Consider the following 21,483-nt stretch of genomic DNA (forward strand, 5'->3'; position numbering starts at 1 on the left):
AGATCTGTATTAAGTTCACGGTTGCCATTAGCAGTCAAGTGTATGCAGGCCGACGTTGTGTGACTGAGTGACAACAACCCGAGCAGTTGGATAATGTGACAGACACAAGTCAATTTTCAATGTGGACCACCCATCGAAGCTGGCATGTTCAGATCGAAGTGGGCATTACTGTCAATAATGGCGTGTTCAGATCGAATGGGAATATTTGATAAGGTAGGCGAGTTCACATCAGATCCGAAAGTTACTTACGTGGAGGTAGTGTAGATAACAACAATGTTAAACTTCATCTATGAGAATTAGGTAGCCCATCATAGAATCGAGTTAACATTTCTTACAAACTAATGAATTGGAATTGTATATTTGTAGTGGTAGATACACTACAATACTGCAGAAATCATTGGATACAAAAAAGAACGTTTATACAAAATATACTACATGAAATTTCCTATAAACAATAAAAACGGGAAAATTGATCAATAATTAAGGAAGAGTTGAAAACGGGAAAAATAACGTCAAAATGTCATTTTTTTAAAGTAATTTTTTTATATGTAAAAAAACTAGATATTAGTAAAAATGTCTCTTGCACGAAATGAACTTAGTACAATTTCATGAAAGGGGGAAAAAGAAAGCGAACTATAAGGAAAGAGGAGCAAGCTAACGGATTTATTTCCATCGAAAATAAATGAAAAATAATTAAAAATAAGAATTTTATTTAAAAAAAATCAAAAGTTTTGATTCTTGTACCTATTATTAGCCTACCTTTCAGTAACTGAAATCGATATTTATTTCGAAGAATTTATTTATTTTTATTTTTTTGATACAGATTGTTCGTTTTTCCAATTTCAATGCGACGATGGAAATTGTATCAGGTATGAGCATGTTTGCGACGGAGAGGAAGATTGCGAAGATAACAGTGACGAACGCGATTGTCATTCCAGAGTTTGTGCCGCAGATCACCACTTTCGATGTCGAAGCGGGCAATGCATCATCTATTCATTCTACGTATGTGATGGAATATATGACTGTGCAGATGACAGTGACGAAAGCGATTGCCTTGCATGTGACTTAGAAACAGACTTCCGATGTAGAAGCGGGCAATGCATCCCGAAATCACAAGCATGCGGTGGAAATTATGACTGTAGAGATAAGAGTGACGAATCAAATTGCGGTAAATAAAACTTTATCTGCATTTTAAAATATTTGAAAGTTCCGAATCTGTCTATTACTTCGCTCCCGAAAATCCCAGACCCAGATAGCAAAATAAGGTTTATTTTCACTCACCAAAACCCTTTTAATGTAAACCTAAAAAGGATTGTTATGTGGTTTACTGGTAAGCCTTCTAAACTTAAAACGAGATCTGAGACCATCTGCTTTATTCTAGGAACATTACCCTAATCCAAAACCTTGTATAAACATTAATCGATATAAAAACCTTAAATCGAGGTTGACCTAATGTTTTCTAGCGTGAAAACATCCTTTAATAAAACTAGTCTTAAGGTGAAAATAATATTAAATCTAGGTCATTATAAAGTTTCGTTTTGCAAAGTCTTGTATGCTCATCTAAAATCCACCCCGCCATGAAATTTTAATGGACAATGCAATTTCATCCTATCGCTAGTGTGATGTCAGCTAATATGTTATGATGGACCTAAGTTTTAAAAAAAAGCTTTAAAAAATATTATTTTTAATCCTGAAAAGTTTGAAACCGCAATATTTTTGTTTTCTTGAAAAAAGGTTTTTAATACAATCATTTTCGTGACATTTAGATGAAAATTCCAACACAAGGATGCCGTAAGGTTACTTGTCCTCTGGGTACTGACATTATTTATCTAGTAAAGGATTATGTCGACAGGTTTTCGCTAAAGTTTCTGCCAACGAAACGAAAGTCATATAGTTATTAGTGGCTTTTAGATTTGCGAGAGCAGACTCTTGACACAGATCAAATACCGGAAACCTTCATTTATACGTATATATTTTTTTTCTGACGCTCTGATGACAAGCAAAAATACATTTTGATATTTTTCAATTATAAAGAACAGTCAATAAATCCATTAGATTTTCGGAATTATATTTGTACTAAAATATAAAATACAAAAACAAAGAAGCATTAATTTCTTTTTCCATTCATATTCAAACATTTATCAATAAGTGATTTTTTTGTAATACCAAAGAAATTTCTATGTTGAATAGCCATTTCCTTCAGAGTCAAGTCATAGAAAATAAGTGCAAATTTGAAAAATTATTGGAAGTGAGCTGTGTTTAGAAGATTCTCAGAAAAATACACAGGTTAGAATACTCGGAAAAATACAACGATGTTTCCTTCTGTATTTAATAACTATAAATTATTAAATGCTAAATATAATATTTTACAATTATTTTGACCTAAATTAATACGAGATAATGAAAAATATTTTTTTATAAAAATTCTGCGTCAAAGGGTTAAGGAAAGGAATCTGAGAAACATTAAAAATCCTCACTGAGCACTGCGGGCCAGTAGATCATGATCTTTGGCGAGAAGTCAAAATTAAATTTTCAACTAAAATAAGTGCAGGCAGTTATAATATAGCCAAAATTAAGTACTCATAATCATTCCAAACATTATAATTTACTTTTTGGACCATCGAAAATACAATGTAGTGAAAAATATGTTTAAAAAAAAATTTTTTAATGTAATTTTTAAATTTATATTTCAGAAATATATATAGGAATTTCACCTTTCTGTTACATTTTTATCAGAGTAATTAGTCTGAAATTATAGTACAATTTTTCAATTTGTTGTATTAGTTAATACTCTTACTACATTTTACAACGTTTGAATGACTTTCAAAACTTAAATCCAAAAACTTTCACGAGATAATCAGCTAAACTATTTTTTGTTGTGTTCTTTGATGTTTCTTCTTTCGAAAAAACCTGCCCCATTTTGCTCATATTGCAAAGGTGAACTAAATATACAGAGAAACAAAAATTATGTTTTTTCACGTTTTCGCGTTATTTCGAAATATTACTTCGGAAATATAATTTGCTTTTCATTTTTAATATAAAATTACGAAAATTATTATATTTTCATTGCTATATTTATTATTTAAACGTACTATTTCTTTTTATTTAGCTCACCATATTTCAGCCGCCATCTTTTTTGTTGGTATTTTTAGTGTATTTCAAAATTTCAACTATGAATTCAATTTACCTACGCGCGAAAACCCTAAATAAAGTACCCCAAATTTTGAAACAAATTTTATCGAAATACTAATTTTGGCCACGAAACCTTGGATGCTGGGCCACTGTGCGTTGTAATCCAACTGCAGTTGATTCGGACGTCAGTCGTCGTTCAAGCTGAGCACTCGATGACTTATGCTGTCTAACTTACAAATTGACAACTTACTAACTTACAACTAACTAACTTACAATTGACTAACTTAAAACTTACAAGCTGACAATTACCAAAAATACTTTACACTATGCGAAGCCTTTTTCTGTTTCAGATTTCATTCCATCCGAAGAATGCTCACCCCCACGATTCAAATGTAACAATGGTACTTGCATTTCGCAGCTTTGGGTCTGCGATAGTATGGAGGATTGTTCTGAAGGGGAAGACGAAGATGGCTGCAGACTCAATTCTTGTGAGGATGGAGAGTTCCAATGCAAGTATGGACAATGCATCCCAAAAGAGCACGTTTGTGACGGTAGTTATGACTGCTTCGAAATGTCTGATGAAAGAATTTGCTGTAAGTTATATTTTTAATCGTTTTTTATGAGGAACTATACCACGGGAGAAACTTTTCATGACGAATTCTGTTTCACCTCTAATTGGTATTTTGAAGTTCAGAAACAAGTGAGTTCAGCGTTATCTTGAGTAATCTTTGCAATAGTTTATTTGTATTTAGATAGTCTAAAAAAAATCTGCATTTTTGATAGATAGGTAGTATACTTTATTTACGTCGCACTAGAGCTGTGCAATGGGGTATTGACGACGGTCAGGGAAACATCCATAAGGATGATCAGAAGACATGCCATCGCAATCATGCACGTGAAGTCGTGAACTTTACGATAGAACAGTTTGAGCCGTGATGGCTCATGTGATAGAGCGTTCGTCTTCCAATGAGGCGAACTGGGTTCGAATCCCAGTCGATACGAATTCCGCATCCGGCTTGCGTCGACCGCAGTGCCGACATAAAATATCCTCAGTGATACACGGATCATGGGTTAAAGTTCCTTTGCCGTCAAGCTAACCATGGGGGTTCTCGTGGTCTTCTTCTCTATGTCACGTAAATGCGGGTTAGTTCCATAAAAAAAAAGTCCTCCACGAAGGCAAATTTCTCCCAATACTTGATCCAGGAGTTCCCTTGTCTTCTGGATTAGATTCAAAATTACAAGGCTGCGAAGTTGAACGTTAGTAGTCGTAAACCCATAAAATTGGGTCAGCTGTGCAGCGACGGTTAATAAAAGGTGGAACAGTTTAACGAAGACCGATACCGTGCACCCTCGGTCCCTGAGCAGGTCTGATCAAAGTGGTCACCCACCCGCTTACTGACCGCATCCTGCGATGCTTAACTTCAGTGTTCTACTGGCTGTGCTTACTAATAGTTCACTGCGGGACTTGAGTATTTGAAACTCTACGGTTTAGTACAAGTTTTTTTTTCAACTTTAAAATACATGAAGTTTTCTCGTCATTAGTAAAAATACTTTGCATTCAAATAAGTTATGATTACTATTGAAAGGTGTTATCAAATCACGTTATCATATACGCTACCATCAGTCTTTCTCTGTGAATGATCTAACGATTAGATATCATATCTTCGCATAACTATCGTTAGAAATTATTTATTATCATACTTAAAATATGCTAATTAATCAGTGCAAAAGTTTTATGACGGAAAGTCAAAATATGAAATACTAACGCAATTCTTCTAAAAATAAAAGCACTATTTCGATGAATTTGGATTTTTGATCTGCCAAAATGTCAACGCTTGCTGCCATCTGAAAATGTGACACTTAACTAATTTAGTTCAGAGTTCCTTCTATAGTTATATACGGTAGTTTAGTTAAGTGTATTAATTTTAAGCTGTGGTAACAATTTGGGACAACAACAATTAAGTCAATCCAACAATTTGTCTTGATAACGGACGAATATTTATATTACTATTTAACTGTTTAAATTATTAAGCACTTAAATAATGAGCAATTATTAATCATTAAATTATTTAATAATAATTATGTATTTAAATAATGAACATTTAAAAAAAATTATTAACCTGCTTAAAAACAATCAGCCTATGCACCAGGGGTTTGCAACTTACATGTTGCTGGGAGCCGCAATTAAAAACACCAGTCAAATGGCGGGCCGCAACTTTACCAAAATTTTACAAGACTCTTGAATGTATAAAGGAACATTAAATACTAGTGACGAATTTTTATGAAAGTTTTTTCAATATTAGAAAGCAAAATAAAAAGAATTTCAAATAATGCTGATTGAGTATTCATTTTTAATCTTATCTTAATCAGAAACTTAGTCGCAAGATTTTTTTTTCTTCTTTTAAATTTAATTATGTAATAAGTTAACTTTTTTCCGACTTATTAGGAATCATAGAAACAACAACAACAAAAAATTCTCGAGCATATTAATTTTTTTTTCATCTTTTCCGTTCTTGCGATATTCAAGGCTTTAAATAAAACATGATATTCATTCCCTTTTTTATGAGTTTTAAAATTTACAAATGTAAATAATTTCATCCAAAATGAGTAGTATCAAAAAGTTAAATCAGAGAATTTCGTAGAGAAAATTTCTTATACGCACGTGCTAAATTATATTCACAAAATACGAAAAAAACGAAATTAAAAAGAGCAACAAACATGATTATTTTTGAATTTGAATAAATATTTTCTTGGATGCAAGACATGAGAAATACATTTTTTTGCACCGTTGGTATGTTAGATTTCACAGAAACTAAGAAATTAGGGTTTTTTAAACGAAAGAAAAGCATTTTAAACACATATAGATTTTTTTACGAAAATTGTCGGCAGAAAAAAGATAACTAATATATTTTAGTTAGCGGGCCATTAAAAAGGCTTCGCGAGCCGCCAGTTGGCAAACACTGCTCTACATCAATCATCAAATCACAGCCAAATTTTAGGTTAAGAGGTTTTTGTTGAGTGAAAAAAAACTTATTTTGCTATCTGGGTTTTAAGTTTATGTTGTTTCTAATCCCAGATAGTATAGCTCAGCTATACACCATTTCCATAAAACAAAAACAAAAAATCTGCAAAAAGTCCGAAACTAAATTCTTTAAAATGCTGAAAACAGTAATGTTTAAACATTTAAGAATGCAGTTGGCGGAAACATTTTAAGTTTATTATATAGTGAAGTGAGTTTATTATATAGTTTATTATATAGTTAAGTTTATTATATAGTGAAGTAGAATGATTTTTGACTCTGTGTTTTTTTTTTTTTTTTTTTTTTTTTTTTTTTTTTTTTTTTTTTTTTTTTAATCAGCGCAATCCGAATGCGGAGGGTTTTATTGCGGCAACAAAGAATGTATTCCTCAAATGTATAGGTGTGACGGAAGGAAGGATTGCAGAAACGGAAATGATGAAGAAAACTGTGAGGGCGACGAGGAAACTCAGTTCAGATGCGATGAAAATAGATTCATTCCTGAACGATATGTTTGCAATCGTCGGAGGGACTGTTCAGATGGAAGTGATGAAGATAACTGTGGTAAATAAAGTATTACATATTTTTAATAAAACCGCGAATCACAAAAATAATAAAGAAGAATGGATGGAAGGGACTGGTTTCTTAAGACAAGGACCTTCTGTGGGCGTCAGCAGAAAGTTGACGTACCCTGACCCCCAACAAAATACTGTTTTGCAAGCTCAGCGTGAGCAGTCGTTCCTACTCAGACATTATCTCACATTGCGCATGCTTTAATGACGTAAACAAATATCTATTTTGATCTTGTAACTCATTCCTATAACTTTATATGTGTCAACCAGTGCTTAAGAACGAAAAAAATGACGTTTCAATCTGTAACCACAGATTGTTTAAAGCACGGGATCTTTGTATGATTTATATCTTACATTATACAAATTAGGTCATTTTTTTTAAATTTCAGAGGTTAATTTTTCCTCGAAATCAAAATCTTGGCCGATTTCAATTATCTGTTGGCTGTTTGTCCGCCATTGTTTCGGTAGTTAACGTTACGTTGTAAATCAACTGCAGTTAATTCGAACGGCTATTGTCGTTCAAGCTGAGCGTTCGATGACGTATGCTGTCTAAAGCGCAAATTGAATAATCAAGAGGTTAACACTCGCATCAAGGTAACGTTTTCTAACGTCGACCTGTCCTAAGAAACCAGGCCTTAAGATTCGTTGCATACTGCTACGGAAAACCAATTTTTTTCGATGTGATTTAACCAAAGCAAAATAATCGTTTCATTTCTTACGTTAAATATCAATTACCATTCTCCGACGTGCTCATGCAGGTCAGCCACGTGCCTCATGATTAGTTAACAGTATTAATCGATTTAACCATGTTGCAATTTGGATTAGAATTAATTATAAATTAATCTGCTCTACGTAATCTAATAAAATAAAGATATATTTAGAGGGATTATAAATAAACCTTGAGGTTCTGGTTACCGGCCTGCACGTGCACTATCGTTTTTTCCTACCTGAAAAAATAGCATGAAGCATAGTCAATAATGAAAGACTAATTCATATTTTAAATGAAAATGTATTAAAACAAAAAAATCTTGGCTACATGTGAAAATACATACACATACAAATTCTACTTAAGTCAATATTTAGAATGCATTAGATATTCAAAATTTCGGTGCTAAGCCTAATAAAAATTTTTTTTTAACTATTTTGAGAAATTATTTTAGGAAACTATTTAGTATCTGTGCAAATTTTGGATGGGTTAAAGAAAATTATCACGCCCGCGGTTTCAAGTTTATATTGTTTCTTTTCCCAGATAGTTTCCCAGCTATACACCATCTCCATAAAGCAAAAAAAAATCTTTAAAAGTCCAAAAACAAATACTTTAAAATGCTGAAAACAGTAACGTTTAAGCATCTAAGAATGCAGTTGGTGGAATTATTTAAAGTTTATTAAATAATGAACTCTAAGTAGAATGATTTTTGACTCTGAGTGTAATTTTTTTCATCAGCACAATCCGAATGCGGAGGGTTTTTTTGCGGCAACAAGCAATGTATTCCTCAAAAATACAGATGTGACGGAAAGGAGGATTGCAAGAAAGGAAATGATGAAGAAAACTGCGAAACCTATGAGTGCGACGAGGAAACTCAATTTAGATGCGATGAACATAAATGCATTCCTGAACGATATGTTTGCAATCATCAGAGGGACTGTTCAGATGGAAGTGATGAAGATAACTGTGGTAAATAAAGTATTACATGTTTTTAATAAAACCGCGAATCACAAAAATAAATTTTTAAGAAATGGATGGAAGGGATTGCTTTCTTAAGACAAGGGCCTTCTGTGGGCGTCAGCTGAAAGTTGACGTTCCCTGACACCAGCAAAATACTGTTTCGCAAGCACAGCGTGAGCAGTCGTTCCAACTCAGACATTATCTCACATTGCGCATGCTTTAATGACGTAAACAAATATCTATTTTGATTTTGTGGCTCGTTCCTATAACTTTATATGTGTCAACCAGTGCTGAAGAGGGGGAAAAAATTCCTTTTAATCTGTAACCACAGATTGTTTAAAGCATGGGATCTTTGTATGATTCATCTCACATTATACAAATTAGATCATTTTTAAATTTCAGAGATTAATTTTACCTCGATTGAAAATCTTGGCCGATTTCAACAATCGGTTTTGCTGTTGTCTGCCATTGTTTCGGTAGTGAGCGTTACGTTGTCTTACGCACAAATTGACCATTCAAGAGGTTAGCGCTCGCTTCAAGCTAATGTTTTGTAACGCTGACCTGTCCTAAGAAACAAGGCATTAAGATTCGTTGCAAACTTCTAGGGAAAACCGATGTCTTTTTTCGCGCTAATTTTTAAAATAGTTACAGTGGTCATTTACATGCTGGCCGTGGTCAAAGGTCGCTCGCTGCTGACAGGAAAAAAAACTATAAAAATTCTTTCAGATGCACGTCAATCCATTCAATTTGAAATACATTTGTGAGAAAGGGATGGTCATAAAAAAAATTTGTCCGTTTCATAGACCGCTAGCTGTTGCTCAACCAATCGAGATGAGGATATTTCAGATGTAGTGTATTCAGAGGTATAAGATTGAGATTCTAAAAACGACAACGGTTACGGTTTTATAGGTAAAGTGACTCGACATTTTCAAATTTGTGTCACCCATTTTTTTCGTTGAAAAAGTTCATCGCATACGAAAACCTTAAACGCAGTGTTAAATGGTACGCGTATCACAAAAACAGGTACGCTCTGCACGACACACAAAAAGCAGCTCTCCCCACGTCCAAAAACACATGAACAAGGAAACACATGAATGATAAAAGCACTGAACACACAAAACAACACCTGAACATAACAAAAATATTGAGGAAGCGCAAAGATAGAGTCAATGCCCATGATAAAGTCAAAAAAAATTATAGAATAACCATTACCAGATATTCAAACGAAGAAAACCTTTAAAATGTCGGACGCACATGGTTAGGCGTCAGTTGGCATCCTGAAATTTTTTGAGGAAGCACCAGCATCGGGATTTGTAACATATGCTCTGTAACAGGCTGACGCTATGTAGCCGTGATGTAAATTTACGTCATACCAGAATTACTGCTACTATGCGCTGAATGACATCGTTTGGATGCAAGATGACGCACCTCAACTTATTTTATTTTATAATCGTCGGTGAGCAGTCGGCCTAATTATGGTTTTACGACCCAAGTAGCACATATCTCAAAACCAAATTGTAAAAAATTTATCTTCGAAAATTGAACAATATCGTTGTGAAATATTATACTATATAAAAATGGACCCCTTTAATAACGTATATTCAATATCGCAAAACAATATTGTTCGAGATAGTAAAAACCGCTGGGGAATGTCGATCAACATCTCTCACCATTTACAAACGTTATACAATGTCGATCGACATCGTCAACACGATATTCAAAAAACGAATGCTGTGAAATGCCGACAATTGCCAAAATTGCGTTATTTGCGAAAACAAAAATTAGTTTTTGAAAATATTCATGCCTGTTTGTAACCCGGAAAAAGCTGATAACAGAACCATTCTAACTTGTTTAAAATTAAATTATTTGTTAATACCAAAACTTATAAAATCTTAAAGTTTGCAGCTTAGTTATTTTTTACTGCTTTTAAACTACCAATGTTCAACTTCGTAGTTATGTAATTTTAAGCCCAATCCAGAAGACAAAGGAACTCCTGGATCAAATATTGGAAGAATTTTTTTTTTTGAGTCTTTGAATAAAAAAGCAGGCAAAACTTTAAAACTCAAATTTTCAAAATTCCCATTAAATATGTACTTAGTTGCATTTAATGCATTTCATGTCGAAGATTGTCTTCTGATTTTTTATCGTTGGTTTAAAAATTGATGAATTTTTTTTTGTATAATTAGATATTTGTTTCATTTAGATGATGTGAAAAAGGAGTCTGATGATAGCGACAGTATTATTGATGAATTGGAAGATTCAAGTGTGGTTTTTAAAGAGTTTTTTCTGAACATTTTCAAGCGAATTTCAACCAAATCTTAATACTTCAAATTCAAAATTCTCAAAATGTTTTATTCTTTTTAATTTCAATATTTATTGCTGTTGATGCTTAATCAAATGAATTTTTTATGTATTTGAATTTAAATAAATAAAAGGTTGTCTAATTGAGCGAATATTTCAATATTTAGCTCAAATCGACCACTCTTCAATGCTTCCACTAAAAAGTTTAGCATACTTCTACTTAAGACGTTGAATGCCACGTTAATTTTACATGCTTGCTTTTTAAATTTTGTACACTCTTCTGATTGGAGCCACGGCTATGTACCATATCTACCACTGAGATGAATGAGTTGGGGCTCCTAACGGGGCCGAAATTTAGATTAATAAATCGCATAGGCATAGGTAATTTTACATGGCTTTCTCTTCTGGCCACACGGTAAATAACTACAAACTAAATTTGCAAATATAGACAGAGTTTTCTAGTTTATAAAAGGTTTAGCATGGTATATTAAGTAAAATTAAGTATATATATATATATATATATATATATATACTTAATTTTTCAATTGTTCCCTGCTTAACTTAACACGTTAAACGCCACGCTAATTTTACGTGGCTTGCCCGTATGGCCAAACTGTAATTAACTGCAAACTAAAGTTGAAAATATTAGACATATTTTTTTAGTTTTAAAAGGTTTAGCATGACAAACGTGAAAAAAGTGGTGAATTATATATACCTACAAATTGTTAGAAAATAGTGATGGATAAAAATCTACTAAATTGAATTTATTAAGCCAAGAATCACAATAATTAAGCAAATTTTGAACAAATATTCTGCAATTCCATAATAGAGTGTAAATTTTACAGCTCTGTATCATGTTATACGCTGTCAGCCAGCTGTTTCGCGCGTCCTATGTGAAAGGTCAGTGTCAGCAAGCGGTGGCAGACGCCGCCTAAATGTAATTTCAGTGTCAGCCACCGGTCGTTGACGCAGCCTAAATGTAATTTCAGTGTCAGCCACAGGTCGTCGACGCGGCTTAAATGTAATTTCAGTGTCAGCCACCGGTCGTTGACGCAGCCTAAATGTAATTTCAGTGTCAGCCACCGGTCGTTGACGCAGCATAAATGTAATTTCAGTGTCAGCCACCGGTCGTTGACGCAGCCTAAATGTAATTTCAGTGTCAGCCACCGTTCGTTGACGCAGCATAAATGTAATTTCAGTGTCAGTCACCAGTCGTTGACGCGGCCTAAATGAAAAGTCCAGTGTCAGTCACCGATGGCTGACGCGGCGCTCAACGTGTTAAACAAACTTCTTAAGTGTCTACCCCTCTGTAAAATATTTTACTAACACCGTATTAGTTGGCAGGCCTGAATAGGTTACAGTTGTATGAAAATCTAAGTACTATTTTTTTTTCGATATTAATTTTTCTACATTATGTCTAATTGAAAAGAAGAAAATTTAATCTAAGGTCGAAGTTAGATTTTTTTTTTCTGGAGAATGATAAAATAGTGTGTTTATTGTACAATACAATTGGATAAAAAAGCAGACAGAAATGAATACTTTGGAAAAAATCAAACACAAATAAATACTATTTAACTCATAAGGAGCGTAAATATTTCAATTTAAATTATGAATATCGGTAAGAATTATTTAATGAAAAATACTTCTTATTATTACTTTTATTTGAAGCAGCATTTAAATATATGTAGTTGTTTATTAAAAATTAAAGATTAATGTTGCAGTAAGTTAAGTGAATCTAAACATATTTTATATTGTAAATATCTATTTAAATAAATCACTTAATGTTTTCCTGCACCGTTTCTCAACACTGCAATAAAGTCGTAAAACTATACAAAAAGTAATTTTTTTTTCAGAAGTAGCAGTTATAGATATATCAACTCATGCGTCATTCCTTTATTACTATCAATTTAAACGTACCCTCCTATGGTATACGCACGCAATGCATATATGTATATTTAAATGATTAAAAATCTACCACCTTAAATTAAAAAATATATATAGTATATTTAATTTTAAAATCCAACCTATCTAAGTATCATACAACTCTGCTCAAAGGAATCTCCCCATTCCAAAGATGATTTTCACTTCAAAACTAAAGATTTACTTCTTTAAGGACTTGATTTGTCGTTACAACATACTACAACTTCAAAGATATTTTGGACCTCCTAGAATACGACAAAACAGAATCGATGAATCGGTTAGTGGCGCTTCGCGCCAAACGCCGAGATAACCCCAATATCCAGCAACCAATTTAAGCACAGACCCATCAGTCTCTTGTGCAATTTAGGAAAACTTATGGAGAAAATTATCTACACGCGGATTATGCCTCACCTTACCAAATTACCAGACGAACAGTATGGCTTTCGGAAGCATCTTGACACAACCAAACAGCTCCCTAGAATAGTCGACTCTATTGGCCGCGGCCTCCACAACAAACAGAGTTCAGCATTTCTGATGCTAGTTATAGCAGAAGCATTCGATCGGGTTTGGCACCAGGGCATCATCTTCAAGCTTATAAAACTGAAATTTCCATCTGGTATCATAAAAATTATACAAGCCTACTTACATAATAGAACTTTTCAAGTTAGCTTTAAGCACATGAAGTCAACAAACAGAAAAGTAACAGCAGGAGTGCCCCAAGGAAGCATTCTTGGGCCCATATTATTTATATTATTTACCCACGACTTTCCTGTCGACAAACAAGACTTTAACAGCATCACAGCACTTTTCGCAGATGACACTGGAATCATAGTAAAAAAAAACCAACATTGCCCTACAAAGACTCCAAGGAAAACTGAAGGAAATCGAAACATGGTGTCTAGACTGGAAATTCAAAGTAAACGGACAAAAATCAAAACTATGTACTAATCATTCAGCATAAAAGAAAAACCATCCTCCCCAAAAATCAAATTGTTCTCTTTAACCCTTTCGCGCCGACTGTCACAAATACGTGACAGCAAAAAACCGTATTAATCAGGGTAAGAAGATAAAACTGGTAATCAAAGTATTTCTTTAGCAGTTTATTTGTGGGCGGAGTTATAATTTTTTGATTTATTTAATTCACCATTACTTTGTTCAAAATAAAACTATTTAGTTATACTTTGAATTAACATTGATTATATATATGATTAAACTAACAATAATTAAAATAAAAGCAAAGTAAGTCTGTCAAATTAGTAACGGCTACATTTAAGTTACCGTTTTTTATTTAATTGCAACTTGATTCTGATTTTGTACGAATGCTTTTCTGAATCACCCGTCCCCAAGGGGTTAATGAAATTATCCCCAAAGTCAAAAGTGCAAAATACCTTGGTCTGGTCATTAACAGTAAATTTAATTGGAAAGATCACATCAAAACAGTTATCAACAAAGCTCAAGCAGCCTGCCACATATTACAAATCCTTCTTCAGAACCTCAAAATGGAACTTAGACTTAAACGTATACACTACATCTCAATGATCCGCTCCATCCTGACTTATGCATCTCCAGCTTGCTGCAACATCTCCACATCACTCCTTAAAAAACTCAAAACATGCCAGAAAAAAATCCTCAGGAAAATAACAAAAGCAAGATGGTTTATCAGAAATAAAAACATACATCGCGACCTCAACATAGATTCTTTAGATCATCATATTGCAAAGCTAAATTTCAGATTTTTTGAAAAAATCATAAATTGTGACACCGCAGGATTCAACGAAATTTTTACTTTTGAAAACTTAAGAGAAGGCATAAACCTCAGGCCGATGGCAGCTTACTTTTGTAGTGACGTAATTTTATCTAAAATCCAAAATATTTAAATTCCATTTACTTCAATTGCATTCCAATTACCAGACAGAACCACCCTAAAGATCACAATTCAAGACGAATGGAAAAAAGGCCGCTAACGGCCTCAGGCGCCCAGATAAATATTGATGATGATGAACCAATTTAAGTAATTATCCTCTAATTTTTTTATTGAAGTAATTGCTAACCATTTTCTATGATGGTAGGTACAATGAAAATAAGAAAGACATTTATATATGATACTCATGAATTCTAGTTGATTGATATACATCACACACGAATAGTTAAATCAAATAATACGGAGATCCATACTTTTAAACAATTTCCAGTCCAGGAAATTCTTAATCTAAATTAATTGCAAACCATTAAAATAGTAAATCTATTTTATTTAAACATTCACCAAGTTTTAGCTATCACTTTTCTCTCAGCAAGAAACACACGTCTGCCTCTTCCCCAGTAGTGGTAGTCTTTGAATATGAAAACATAATTCTTAGTTTAGTAAACTCAATTTATAGCATTTTTACCCACCACTGCTTATAAACAAATCATCATCATATGAAACGCCGCTCTATTACAGTTGTGATGTGTTAAACCTTTTGAAAATTTACCGAAAATCTGCGATTTTTACTTGACTATTTCTTAAAATATTTTATAGAATCCGTAGCAGTTTGCATCTATGTAGCTGCCATCTTTTATGGACTTTGAAAAATAGTATTTTTGTGAATGAAACATTAGCTGTTAGACATAACAAATCTTGAACTCTAAAGTTTTTTAACATGCCACGATAGTTCACCTCCTCATGAAATTTATCAGGTTCAAATCCCAGCGGTGGCAGACCACAATGGTAATTTAAAATATTGTTCCTTTTTCTGGGATCATGAGTTAAAATACTTGTCCCGTCGATTTAACCATCTGCAATGAGAATATTTTACGTCAGCTCTGCGAGCCGGGTGCAAAACTCGTGTCGACCAACCATCGCTGGCATTTGAACACAGTTAGCGACTCAATCAAGCTAAATAAAAAAAATCTAACGATATTTAAATTAAGTTTTCAGCTTTAATTGTTCTTGTACGTAAAAACAACGTTCGTGCATACATTGTATATGTATACAGGTGTCTCAGCTAAGCGTTTCAGAACTTCTAAGAGGGAGAGGGGACATCTTGACGACTCGAAATCATATAGCAATGTGGGGTCGGAAATGCTTTCCTGAAGCAGTGACGTACACAGAAGCACCATAAAGAAAAGAGACCGTAAGTGAAAAATCGCTATAATAATACATTGAAAAAATTATATGGCCTCCTCGGTCACCCGACCTATCATGTCTTGATTTCTGGAGACATATGAAAGCACTGGTTACTTACACCCCTGTTGATAATGCTGGTTGCAAGAATCGCAGTAGCTGCCTGCAAGATATGCCTGGAGTATTGCAGAATGTTCGATTGTCCATGCACCGGAGATGTGAGGTGTACATTGTAGCCGGTGGCAGAAACTTCGAACACTTACTTTCGCCCATGTACCATATAATTTTTTCAATGTATTATTATAGCGATTTTTCACTTACGGTCTCTTTTCTTTATGGTGCTTCTGTGTACGTCACTGCTTCAGGAAAGCATTTCCGAACCCACATTGCTATATGATTTCGAGTCGTCAGGATGCCCCCTACCCCTCTTAGAAGTTCTGAAACGCTTAACTGAGACACCCTGTATTTAGGAATCACAAATTGTACGTACATGTGGGCGTGAATTTTGTGTACATAAAAATATTTAACCCCATACATACTTGTATATTGAATTTACATATAGTATACATTCGTAATAACTTCTAATCGTATAGTTTGATTACAAATAATCACAATTACTTGTAATCAATCATATATTTTGATTATTTGCAATCATAATTACCCGTAACCGTTTTTGTTGTGTTTACTCGCAATCGCAATTACTTGGAATCATGATTAGGGTAGTAATAAAAATCTTGATTAAAACTGTAATCAGGATTATAGGTAATTGATTACTGTAATCAATTATTGTAATCATCATGACAGCTGTAATCAAAATTTTTGAAAGTTGTAACCACGATTACAAGTAATGTATCACTGTAATCGACAATTGTTGTCACGATTACAGCTGTAATCAAAGTTGTAATCACGATACGATTACAAGTAATTGATTACTGTAATCGAAAAATTTAATCGACTACATTTTTGCCCAACTTTGTCTCATGGCAAATGCAAGGTATAAATGTATAATTATGTTATTAAGTTTCTACCACATTAAATTAAAAATATATGTAATATATTTACTTCAGAAATCAGCTTGTTCTAATCACTTTATTGTATACAAAAGCCATTTTCTTGAAGAATTCGCTAACCGTTTTCTATGGTGGTTGGTACATTGAAAATTTAAACAAAATACTTAAAATTTAATACTTTTAAAGCCTGATTGCTTAATACACATCACGATCACGCACGAATATTTTAATCAAATTGAACGAAATTTATACTTTTAAACACTTTCTGGTGCAGGAAACGCTTAATCTGAACTTATTACAAACCATTAGAGTAGTAAATCTATTTTATTTTTAACAGTTACCATGTTTCAGCAACCACTATTCTTTTAGCAAAAAATAAACACATGCCTCTTCCCTCGTTGCAAAGTTTCCAATTAAATGCTACGTGATGAATGGGATAAAAGGCCGCTTCGCTGCCCAGGTGCCAGATCCAAAAGCAAGATAAGACATAGTTTCTAAATTGCTCGACCTGAGATAAATATTTTCTGTGGTAGTCTTTGAATCTTAATTCTTAGTTTAGTAAATTTGATTTATAGCATTTTTACCTGCTTATAAACAAATCATCATCATCTGAACGCCCTTCTGTTACAGTTGTGACGTGTTGAGCCTTTTGAAAAGTTTTCAAAATTAGCTGAAAATCTGCGATTTTCAATTGACAGTGTCTTTAAATATTTTGTAGAATACTCATACTCATAGGTGTTGGTTATCTTAGCATCAGCCCCGCTAGGGGCTCCAACTAATTCATCTGAGTGGAAATAAATAATAAATCGCCGAAGCGCAACTGAAGGGTGAAAGTTGGGGTTCAGTATCTTTTACTGAGAGAAAATTAAAATGAAGTAGTGAGATTGAACAAACAAGTTTGAGAGAGAGGAGAGGTTTTGTGACAGACTGCCTCGTCTCCCTTCGAGTTATTACCCCCGATTTTGTAGAATCCGTAGCTGCTAGCTTTTACGGACTTTGAAAAATAGTTTTTCAGTGGTAGCAACATAAGAGCTTCGACATAATAAATCTTGAACATTGAAGTTTTAAAAAATAAATTTAACATGCCGTGACAGTTCCCCTCCCAATGAAGTTTATCAGGTTCAAATCCCAACGGAGGCCTACCGCCGAGACGCGCTGACCACAGTGGTGACGTAAAATATACTTTCTTATTCAAGGATTATGAGTTAAAATACCCGTACTGTCGGGTTAAACGTGGAAGGTTTTCCTCACCATGTAAACGCAGACAAAGGAGACGGTGGACCGAAGAAGCCGAACGAAATTAGAACCTTGGGTGATATTTCTGGTTGTTTTGAGTGGCATTTTAATTTGATTAATGCAAGCAAACAACAAATAATACAACAACAAATTACACAACAAATTATTACAACATATAAATTTTTAAACAAACTTTAATAGCTTTAATTATATAAATTTCTTATTGTATGAACAATGCTTGTGTAAATAGTAATAACATATATTTTAATCTAAGTGTGTATTTTTACATTACTTGTAATTATATACATATATACGTTATATGTACATAGGTATTAACAAAGTATATAGTCATACAAGAACATACGTTGGGTGCACATACCATATATCTATGTACATAATGTACATGCATACGTGTAAGCATTTTATTTACGCAACTGTTTACATATATTGTACCTTTAAACAACAATGTTACATATTGTACGTAAATACATACAATGTATATACAGAGGTACATTGTTTATGCGAGCTATTATCGTAAACTTATACAATATATGTACTTAAGTTCATAAATGCATGAGAACGTATATACATTATTTTCATATACGTTCTTACATATTTTATCTATGTATACGAACATACAGAACATTGCATTTGCTTACAAAATAATATACATGCGTACATGTACCATAAATACATAATTATAAGCACTAAGCATATACGTACTGCANAAAAACAATAAGTTTCATTTATTGCGCTTAAGCTGCAAGTAAACAGAACTCATTAGATAAGTTCAAAATGAAAATAAAACAAAGAAAAATTATAGACATACGAAAAAAAAGAGGGGGGCAATAACAAACTACAGTTTAAAAAAAAAGGATTAAATTTAATTTTAAAAAACCTGAAAAAAAAGATTTAATGTTTTCATCAGCACACACGATAATATCCGCAAAACAGAGTGCTTCCTGATATTGTATCAATCAAGTCAAGGCAAAATATATTAATACAATAGTGTGAGGGGCACTCAAAAAAATTTTGAGTGCATTTAAAAAGTCTTTGATAGATCAAAAAGTACTTGCTCCTTATGATTCTAGATCTAATCAGAAATAACTACATCATTGTGGTATCTGAGAATCTTTTAATTCACCCAGATAAATGAAAATGCTGAAAAAAGTTTCCCTCCACAATGAATGTCTTTGAAAAAAGGAACTGTCCTATATATGACGCTGGGCGTTAACCGGTTAATGCTTAACAGTAACAATTAAAATATTTCTGGTCGCCATTTTTTATTAATTATTCTGCAAATACTCCAATTGAAGCATATATTAGCTATGAACTGTGGTGCTTCGGTACTAAAGCTCTCGTCTCCAACTGAGATAAACCGGGTTCAAATCCCAGCGATGACCATCAGTTTTAAATTCCTCACCCGTTTCGCACCAACCACAGTGCTAATGGAAAATGTCCTTTGTATTAGACGGATGAGCGGTTAGAGTCCTCTTGCTGTCAGACTGAAAGTGGGAGGTTTTCGTAGTTTTCCTCTCCATGTACCGTTAATGCTGGTTAGTTATATCAATAAGTTCCCAAAAAGACAAATTTCTCCCATTTCTTAATCCGGGATTGCTTTGTCTTCTAGATTGGGTTCAAAATAACAATGCTACGGAGATGAATATTGGCAGTCTCAGACCCTAAATTTGGATCTTTCGTTCGTTCGTTGTCTTGGAACTGGGCATCTGAGGCCTAAATGACCCTTATCCCATTCATCATCAAATATCCCAAAGGGACGTACATAGGAAAGTGGTGTTGGTTGGGAAAAGAACCTGAAATGCGAGGAAATTTGGATGGCTGTTCCACGGCGGTTATAAAATATACTACCTATAAAACTCACTGGTATGTGCTGCGAATTTAAGAATTTGTTCGTTCGTTATTTTAGAACTGGGCATCTGAGGCCTAAATGGCCCTTATCCCATTCATCATCAAATATCCCAAAGGGACGTACATAGGAAAGTGGTGTTGGTGGTTCGGAAAAGAACCCGAAAAGCGATAGAATAATGAAAGGCATCATGAAAGGTGTAGCAGGCTTGATGGCAGGCTGCTGGAAGCAGGGAGATGAGTAATGAGATGATTTTCTCGTCTTTCAAAAGTTCCTGAAGTTCTTTGATGATCCTTAGGAACTTCACTGTTGGGGGCATCTTGTGGTCTACGCGTGAAGATGCGATGATTTCGCCTCGGCCGAGCAACACAGCCCGTAAAACAGGCCGGGTGATCGCCTTGACAATTGATGCATTAGGCCGGAAGGAAGAGAGACTTCACGCACTGGTAGGTAAAATGTGCTCCTGCACATTTCATACAGGCTGGATCACCTGAGCATGCTTTCTGTGTATGTCCAAATTTTTGGCACTTGTAGCAAATTTAAAAATTGTATATCTGTTAAGACTGCTTTGTAATTCTAACTGCAAGCAAATATATATAAAAATGCAAAGGATACATTTTAAAAAGTTAAATAGGTACATTTTTCTGTTAAAGTATGTATGAGATATATCAGTTGGTTCTCTCGATTGCTTTCGTTACAAGTTTGAGAATGTCTGAACATGCTGTGCCTCTTTAAGGTAGAACTTTACTATTGAGTTAAAAGGATAAAGACCGTATCACTTTTTTAATAAAAGAAAAAACTTTTTAAATCATTGAAAAGTTAATTAATTAGCATGCCCATTAAACAGCTAATTAAGCTGTAAAATCAACTGAAGTGTTATCTTTTTCTAAATGATTTTGTTAAAATTCCAAAAGCTCGCTGTCCAAGAGCATCTCCTTAAGGTTTTCAAATTAAGCGAACATTTTAAAATTCAGTGCAAATCGACTCTGCTGTTGCAGTGATAGTTAGGTGCTAAAACATGCACTCTAATTTGATGAATGACAAACTATCTTTCAACAGAATGCAACTTCCAATAAGGAGGAAGGTCCTCAGGAGTGAAAATCTGACAGAAAAACTTAACTAGTCTTTTCTTAATAAATTTGAACCAAAATATCAAAACTTCAGAGTCAATGAGGGTCTCCTTAGGGGTGCCTAATTGAGCAGAAAATTTACAATTTAGCAGCAATCGACATTTTTTCAATACTACAATGATATGTTTATGATACTTCTACTTTAACCCTTTTGAAGGCCGTGGCAAGTATCTTACCACCACGTTTTACCACTTTTAATTTTGGTTTCCATTATTCAGTAACTTCCGCTTTCTTGAAGTGAGTTTGAATAAAATTGGTAACCATTTGTCACTTTTAAAAAACGTATAAAATTATAAAATACATAATTCCTTTTGAAGTTTGTAGCATTTAAGGAATTTATTTTATAAACTAGTGGGCTGTGCCCCCTTCTCGCTAACGCTCGCCAACCCCCGAAAATTGCTACGCAATCTTATATGGTTTGCTTCGCAAACCAAGCTCGCTTCGCTCGCTACTAACTTAGGTACATTGCAAATGCACAAAATTCTAAGAATTCAAAACAATCATTCAAATCCATATAAAAACTTTTTTTT

General features: G+C 33.7%; 1 protein-coding gene across 1 annotated transcript in view; it reads left to right on the forward strand.

Moving 5' to 3' along the window:
• LOC107440221 (low-density lipoprotein receptor-related protein 2) overlaps positions 1 to 15,708 on the forward strand; it is a 32,584-nt gene extending 16,876 nt beyond the window's left edge. Inside the window, exons 5-12 of the mRNA XM_071181626.1 lie at positions 824 to 1,168; positions 3,483 to 3,725; positions 6,491 to 6,712; positions 8,165 to 8,395; positions 10,590 to 10,649; positions 12,975 to 13,523; positions 14,033 to 14,454; positions 15,583 to 15,708. Of these exons, the coding sequence (XP_071037727.1) occupies positions 824 to 1,168; positions 3,483 to 3,725; positions 6,491 to 6,712; positions 8,165 to 8,395; positions 10,590 to 10,649; positions 12,975 to 13,523; positions 14,033 to 14,454; positions 15,583 to 15,708 (2,198 nt within the window). The remainder of the gene's footprint in view (positions 1 to 823; positions 1,169 to 3,482; positions 3,726 to 6,490; positions 6,713 to 8,164; positions 8,396 to 10,589; positions 10,650 to 12,974; positions 13,524 to 14,032; positions 14,455 to 15,582) is intronic.
• Positions 15,709 to 21,483: the final 5,775 nt, after the last annotated feature.

The sequence above is a fragment of the Parasteatoda tepidariorum genome, chromosome 6 (assembly GCF_043381705.1).
Source record: "Parasteatoda tepidariorum isolate YZ-2023 chromosome 6, CAS_Ptep_4.0, whole genome shotgun sequence".
In the NCBI taxonomy this organism is placed as follows: Eukaryota; Metazoa; Arthropoda; class Arachnida; order Araneae; family Theridiidae; genus Parasteatoda; species Parasteatoda tepidariorum.